At 37.7% G+C, this 7,946-nt stretch overlaps 1 protein-coding gene across 1 annotated transcript; it reads right to left on the minus strand.

The window, feature by feature from the left end:
• Nucleotides 1-428: 428 nt before the first annotated feature.
• On the minus strand, nt 429-7,814 carry LOC131791826 (inner centromere protein A-like). The gene is made up of 6 exons (XM_059109202.2): nt 7,488-7,814; nt 5,706-7,394; nt 5,201-5,357; nt 4,109-4,180; nt 3,027-3,136; nt 429-2,582 (listed from the first exon to the last, which is right to left on the minus strand). Exons 1-6 carry the CDS (start codon nt 7,640-7,642, stop codon nt 1,484-1,486), a joined length of 3,282 nt encoding a protein of 1,093 aa, XP_058965185.2. The 5' UTR covers nt 7,643-7,814; the 3' UTR covers nt 429-1,483.
• Between the last annotated feature and the right edge of the window lie 132 nt (nt 7,815-7,946).

Here is a 7,946-nt window from a genome sequence, read left to right on the forward strand (position 1 = left end):
TGGCTGTAGCTCACTGCTATTTCTAGAAAACACTATAAAGCACTTTGGGATTAAAAAACCCCGCGTTTTTCCACCTACTAAAGAGTGAAAACGAAAACTGGTGAAGCGGTAAGACCATTCAAGCCGTAGATATATTTGTCATCGTTGTATGTTTTATTTAAGTGTATGTCATTCAGACCGTCCGTCTACGTGATTTCTGTCCGCAAACTCCTACCTTAAAAATGCAAAATGATATTCACCTTGCTCCCAACAAGTGGGTACCTCAAATGATTAGACGCTATTATTTGCAGTCGTGTCTTTATCCAGCGTTTTGCATGAAGATAAATTATGGTAATTTATTTCATTTGTTTTCAGGGGCAAGGTAGGTTAGGTTCGAAAGAGAGAGACAGGTGAAAAACAAATAAAAGAGGTATTTGAGAAGTCAGCACATTTCCAGTCTTTTATTGCGTTATTGAAGTGATCTGTATACACCTGTGTATGACTTACAATGAGATCAATAAAATCTCCCACTGATTTAATTCCTTCATCAAATGTGTCAGATGCGAAACGTGGCTCAGTATAAAAAATAACAACAACTATATACAATATTAAATCTAATTCTTCCCTTTTAAAATCACATCATGAAAACAAATAATTGCCCCTCAATCGTTATTTTCTGGACCTAAAACGGGAACTCCTAGATAAAGCATCCACAGGCTTGAAGGAAAGCCCAACGGCTTGAATAGCTTACAGCTCTAAGTCTCTTCCGAACGTTGGCGAGCTCTAGGTTTGCTTACACCTACTTACTGCTTAGTCAGAGATTATAAACGATGAACGAAATCCTTAGTCTGCCCATACTCTTACTAGTTTTCTTTAGTGTTTGTCGTTGATAAGTCTCCCTGTCTATCCAAAAACTGACATGCCAGACTTTGAACTTAGAGATTGGCGAGGGAAGAAATTTGAGACCACACTGTAAGTGTGGATGACTACAAAACTTCGATGTTGATTAAGAGACTATTCTAGCGCTAAATGTATCCATCTATTTTAGGACAGGTTTATTCCACTTTTTCAAACTAAATTTACACTAATTCCCATGCACCTACCAATAAAACTTTTCGTAAGAATTAAACTTGGAACAAATGCATTGAATATTCAACAACGTGATCAAGACCAGACGGGTCGGCCTCTTGTGATCCGAAATAATGTAACAGACACTGTCTACTCTAGTGGGTGTGTAAATGTACATCTGAGTCTATGCAAAACTAGTGAATACCACGTGTACGTATTGGCACCTTTGGCTGAAACTGAGAGTATTAAATTAATTCTGCGAGAATTAAATCAAATCTATGAGCAGTGGCTGCAATAATTATACTACAAGCAGTCGTAAGCTGATATTTCAGTTGTGATAGTAGAATACTCCTCGTAAAGTTAAAAACCAGATGAACACAACATCTCAAAAGAAAGAGTCAATAAGTCCATTAATCTGGTAACTGCTTTCTCACTCCTACACATATGTACCTTTCTTGGCTTGTCTCAGCGGGGGTGAATCCCACATTGCCGAACTTGTACGTTGGTTAAACCGTTTCTTCTTTGTGGCGTGCTTGAAAATATCTTCTAAATTCGGCTTAGGTACATCGTCGAAGATACTGTTAACATCTATGTTAGAATACTCCTGGTGAAAAATGGCGGCTTTCAGAGCGGGTGGTCGCGCCCATGACGGTATCCTCTTCCTGGGGTTGTCTTCATCGTCAGTTGACTCATCGCTCTGTAGGTCAGCAATATTGTAGTTCTCTGATGAAGCCGGTTTTCGCACCTTCACTGGAGGCGGGGTCATCTCGTAAGAGTTGCAAGTCGTGCTGGAATTCAATTTTTTATTTTCTTCCGCGAGTTTACGTTCCTCGAGGACACGCGTTCTTTCTCTTTCGATCTGCTCCTGGCGTTTCTTCTCGCGTAAGGCTGCTTCTCGTTCTTCCTTCAACTTCTTCTCTCTCTCCTGGCGCTCTTTCTCTTCCTTGGCGCGCTGTTCTCTTTCTCTTCGCGTGTGTTCTTCTTTCTCGCGGATAAGCTGTGCAATTCTCGCCCTCTCCCTCTCCTCCTTCTCTTTATCTTCTTGTGCTTTTTTCTCGCGCTCAATCCTCAGTTTCTCCTCTCGTGTTTTTCTTTCTTTTTCTTCTTTTTCGCGAAGCCGTTTCTCTTTCTCTTCGATAGCCTTTAGCTTCTTTTGTTTCTCTAACTCTCGCTCTCTCTCCAGCTCCTTTTCCCTGTGTTCTTGGTGGCGTTTGGCTTCAATGATCCTTCGTTGCCTCTCCTGCTCTTCTAACTCTTGTCTTTTCTGAAGCATCTCACGCTGTCGTTTCTCCTCCTCTTCCTGTTCCTTTATTTTCTGCAGTCTAGCAGCCTCCTCTTGTTTTTTTCTACCTTCTATCTCAGCTCTTTTTTGTATTCGCTGTTTCTTCTTGTCCTCTTCCTCCTTTTCCTTAAGCTTCTTGGCTTTTTCCATCAGGATCTGCCGCTGATCTTGAGCCTGACGTTTCTTGTCTTCCAACGCCTGAAGTTTGGCCACTCGCTGTTCTGCGGCTTTTTTTGCTCTTTCTTCTCTTTTCCTAAAACGAGAAGAAGAAAAATCAAAGTAGCTAAGTGATGGCTTGTGAAGGAAACACCACCTTAGAGAGGCATTCAAGTGAGCATGCAGATAAAAACTATGTAGGTTCAACGTTTAAAAACACTCTATACTTGTACTCCTGCTTATACTATCTCTAATACCAAATAAAACTATTTATTAAAAAACAGACCATTAAAAAAGTCTTATTTCATTTTCCGCCATCCTATATGCATAACAGGTTAAACCTGTATAAACCTGTGTAAGTGACCGTATGATTCAGGGTTACAAAAATTGAAATCCAGTATGTTCTTAAATGCCAGATAAAAAAGTGGCTTGTCCGAAACTTAGGTAAGTGCACGAGAGAAGTTACTTAACTGATAAGGAAACTTGATTTCCTTGAAGACCTGGTTCAGTTTGTTTCTAGCCTTGATATTACATATTTTACCTTTTTCGTTCCTCGATTTCTCTCTGCCTTTGAATCTCAAGTTGTTCTCGCCTTTCTTTCTCTTTTTCCTCTTTTTCTTTTAATGCATTGCGTAGCTGTTTCTTTTTTTCCTGCAATCAAAAACATCCCGTTAAATGATCACCAATTCACCATGTCAATATGGTTAAAATAAGCTCCACCCTAATGTGCTTACTACATGTACCTATCACTACATTGATACCAATTTGTAATACTGACTCGAGAAAGTTTCCTCATAGTAAACAGAATTATTTGATTTAGCGCCTTAGCACTTATTTTCTTACACTGCCTCTACAGAGCTCACATATTCAAAACGGGGCTCTTGGTAGGGACAGGGCACTTATTTCTTTTATGAGAAACAGCAAAACAAAGCTTTGATAGGGGCATTTATTGAAACGAGGGTGCTTATGCCATAGGGGTGCTTATTACTAAATTAAAAATCTGCCAATCTTATTCAGCACCTTATCTGAGAAAACTGTAAAATTTTGACCTCCATGTACACTGTAATTTATCAATATGACATAGGGTTTTCATAAAGAAATTATAGTACATGTAGCAAGAGAAAAGTTTAAAAGGAGGATGTTCTCTGTGCCTGATTAAAAATAATTAATGCCAACAAGACTAGGAAGGGAATTCTGTGCAACAGCTGGGAATTTTGTGATGTCCAGGTGGGATCATCTGTTGAACACTCTATGGAGCACCCTGTACACCAAGCTTTTAATTCCAATGGATTTAGCTGATAATGATTTTCTTCATGCATTACGTGATACAACCCTTTGACCCCTTATAGCGACCAGCATCTAATTTCTCCTTTTCATTATCACCCCTAAATCACACATTAGGATCACGACAATTAAGTAAATGACTACTGACTGGAGAAGATCTTGATCGCTAAACAAATTCTCCTTGTCAGTACTTTAGAAAATGTATAAAGAACAAAATGGAGAATATAGAGACTCAGGTTAGGTTACAGAGGATTACTTAATAAAAACCATTTTTGTGAGGTGTTGTATTAAATACTCTGAAGGTGAATGGTACTGGTAAATCAAATATGTGATGCCTACCTCTGGATCAACCTTCTTGGGTGTGTTTCTTCTGATAAATGAATGGACCACAGCTATGTTATTTGGTTTAGACTGAAACAAGATAAAAAAAAAGGAATGTTGGGATTTTTTTTTAAAATGCAGCTGGTAATCAATGCTTTTGCATTGTAAGCTATGGTACAATTGAACATGTGACAAATTCCTTACTGTTTACTGTATGCACACTGTTCAGTCATATGTATATTGCTTTGCCTTCCAGTAACAAGGAAACCTTGGAGTTTCAAGAAGCATAATGCAAAATGTGTTTTATCCCACCATCAACTACAGTTTTAAAATTGAGGTTTTTTTTATCATATGCATAACATTAGGTGTATTAAGAGGTATTTATCTTGTGATTCTTTACTGACATTTATTCATGCATTTATTACTAGTTGTTAGACTATTGTAACAGTCTCTTGTATCATTATCTAAATTACAGATCTTAAAATTACAATGTATTCAGAGTGAAGCAGTTGAACTTGCTATGAACAAGCATTCACAAGTTACATCAGCACTTTATGATCTTCACTGGCTGCCAGTACATGCTCATATTCATTTTAAGATATTAGACTTAGCTTTTAAGGCAATTCATGGATTAGCGTCCCTGTATATTAGTGATTTAATTAGTGTTAGGCAGAAGTCCTCTTACAATCTTAGGTCTGATGGCACCTTGTTACTAGAGCCATCCAGAGAGAAAAGGCTTTCTATGCTTGGTGCTAGATCCTTTATGCCACTGCACCATGTTTGTGGAATAGTTTGCTTGCTGAATTGAGTGCTATCCCATCATTGATAATTTTTAAATGCAATCTTAAGGCCTACCTTTTTGGTCGGGTTTTTCTTTAACCGTCTTAGACCAGATATTTTATTTAGGTTTTTATTGGGTATTATTTATTCTGATTTGTTTTATTTATTGCAAGTCTCATTTACATTTTACATGGTATACTTTGATTGTTGTTGAATAGTTTTATAGGTGAATTATTATAAAGCACTAGTGATCATTTCTATACATAAAGCATTATAGAAATATTTGAATTATTATTGAGTTATTATTCTAAGAGTAAGAGTAGATTTTACCTTGTGTGAAGGATTCAAAGTCTCTTGTGAAGGGGGTGTCATTGGATCTTCTAACATCTCCCTTGAGTTGGGTGCAGATTCTTCACCACTGCTCCCATCACTTGCTTGCACAATGATCATGGAAGAATTGGCATTTTCCAGAGTGGGTGAATGTTCACTGCAAAGTTTCAATTAAAATATGTATGAATCAAAAGTCTGACAACAGAACCCCCCGTTAATAAGACTTACTGTAAAAAAGAAAAAGTATTATTTTAACATTTACATGTTATTGGAAAACTGGTTTCAGCCATGTACTCATACATCTCATGACAGCAGGGATACTAGAATAATCCTCAATTTTACACCTCTATTTTCCAAAAATATAATAAAAGTCATAATAATAATATTAATAATAAAAATAATAATAATAATAATAACAACAACAAACCCTTCGCACTAGCCTAGTAGTCAGTAGTTTAGTTTTACAAGTAGACATAACATGGAAAATGTTAATAAAGGTACAAACCTTTTTGTTTCAGTGTATTTCTCATCATCTGCCTCACCAATGTCTTCATTTTCAGATCCTCTACAGTCATGAAACACCTCTAATTCATCCTCTATGAATTCCTGTGCAATCTTCTCCACCAGAGCCTCAGCTTTGTCCTCAGAGCTGCTATAGCTACTGTTAGTGGCAGAGCTTGCACTTTGACTACTGTTTTCACTTGTTGAATTATCAAACAGACGCACTTTGACATCTTCTAGGTTAGATTCTATATTTTCACCATTGGTTTGCTTTTCAGCACTGTGTATCTTCAATTCTGGCATGAGCTTTGAATGTGTCAACTTCAGTTTCACTGAACTTTTGACCAGGCTCTTCTTTCCAGGAACTTTTGATTTGGCTACTTTCTGTTTCATGGAAAGTCTTCTATTTGATGGAGATCTGTTGTTGCTCAATCTTTTGCTCTTTCTACGCCATCCACTGCTTCTTCCTCTACTTCTCTCCAAAGATTTTTCTACAGGATTGGGTTCAAGTGTAGTTTTCTTAGTGACAACTTCTTTAGATAAATCAACTTTTGCATTCTCAGAGACAGGATTGTTTTCGTCATTTGATAAACTTCCCACTCCAGTTCCCACATCATCTTTATTTTTAGCAGTAGAGGTTTCAATAAACTCTTGGCATGAAACATGTGCTTTGGTGGGTGATTGTTCATGTGTTTCACTATTATTGACCAGAGGTTCCTCATCAAGAACTTGATTTTCCTCCAACGTAACATTCTGCAACCCAAGTTCTTTTGAAGCACAAGAATTTGGACTTTTCTCATGACAGAGACTTGATGACATTATTGGTATCACCTCATCACCATTTGGAGTGCCCAATGCTGGTGATTGTAGGACTACATTGATGGATGTTTTGCAGATCTTGGGAGATGTAGTTGGTGTCTTGGCTTTAATAGGAAAGGATTGCAGGGTTTCTGAAACAAGATCAGGCTCTGTTTTTGCTACACTATCTGTCAATTTATTGTTCTTTTCTGTGTTTACTCTGATTTGCCCCGCTTGTGATTTCTTACAAGTTGATACAACTTCTTGTTTAACAATTAACAAGGGTGTGATATCACCAGAATCCTTTGAGATGAGATCTGTACTTGATTTAGTTATCTCTGCTTCAGGTTTCCTTGGTATTTTTTCTGATAGCGACACATCAGAATTTTCTTCCACCTCTTTCCGTCTTGAACTTCTAGTGGTTCTTCTGGGCAAGTCTTTGACTTCATTACTTGATGATGAGCGAATCGATTTTTCCTCTGTTACTCTGGTTAATTCTAAATTCGTCTTTTTAGGATTTCTGGTGGTTCGTCTCGGCTGATCGTCGATGAAAGATGAACCTGGAGTTTGCTCTTTTGATGCATTTCCTATATCTGGGAGATTCTTCTTTCCAGATCCTCTCTTTGGTTGTTGTCGTGCTGCTCGTGAATTAGCCCTAATCGCTCTTGTCGTTCGTTTTGTATCATTATGATTACATTCCGTGTTCACTGCACTGCAGTCCAGCAGTTCGTTTTCATTGATTACCTTCAGTGGCGAGGCGTATCCTTGAGTCTTGTGAGTTTTTGCTTCCCTTGCCATTCTCGATGAAGCATCATCGCTACTATGCTCCTCATCACTCTCCTGTCGCTTTCTTTTCATGGATGGCGTCTTTGGAAGAAGAATGTAACTGTCTCTCCTAAGATCACAGAACAGAAGCACGTCATAAACAAAAAAACAGATACGCAAAGTTTAATGATTTCAAAAAGAGAAACTCTAGAGAAAATCTTACCGTCCAAAGGACTGCTTGGCTTCCGATAGAATCTCATAAAGATACTTAAAGTCATCTTCGATTTCTTGTTGGAACTTTCCTATCGCTTCTTCAGCTCGAATATGCAAAGAAAACCCTAGTGCCATTTCTTTCGTCGGGTTATTGAAGACCGCCATTAAAAATTTCACCGAGTGGTCTTCACCTTCATACAGCCAATTGAAAATGGATTTTCTTCACGAATTTGCTCTTTTAAACGAACATATTCCTCGATTAACTTTTAAGCCTTAAATATTGGCAATCTTTTGGTTTCAAAAAGAAAAATAGTAAAAACAATTCCCAACGAAATGAATTGTGCTCGAGAACTCAAGTTTGAATTTACCGTAAACCTGTAATAAGCCAATCACATTCCTCTTTTCATATTCTGCGCCAGCGATCATGAATTACATCTAAGTCATGCGCAAACTTATGCAAATATAAAAA

Source organism: Pocillopora verrucosa, chromosome 1 (assembly GCF_036669915.1).
Source record: "Pocillopora verrucosa isolate sample1 chromosome 1, ASM3666991v2, whole genome shotgun sequence".
In the NCBI taxonomy this organism is placed as follows: Eukaryota; Metazoa; Cnidaria; class Anthozoa; order Scleractinia; family Pocilloporidae; genus Pocillopora; species Pocillopora verrucosa.

Excerpts from the sequence above, each read along its gene's own strand:
- LOC131791826 (XM_059109202.2), bottom strand. The coding sequence starts at position 7,642 with ATGGCGGTCTTCAATAACCCGACGAAAGAAATGGCACTAGGGTTTTCT. Across the intron at positions 5,358-5,705 it reads AAATACACTGAAACAAAAAG|TGAACATTCACCCACTCTGG; the intron begins GTTTGTACCTTT and ends GAAACTTTGCAG. Across the intron at positions 4,181-5,200 it reads CTTTGAATCCTTCACACAAG|TCTAAACCAAATAACATAGC; the intron begins GTAAAATCTACT and ends ATCTTGTTTCAG.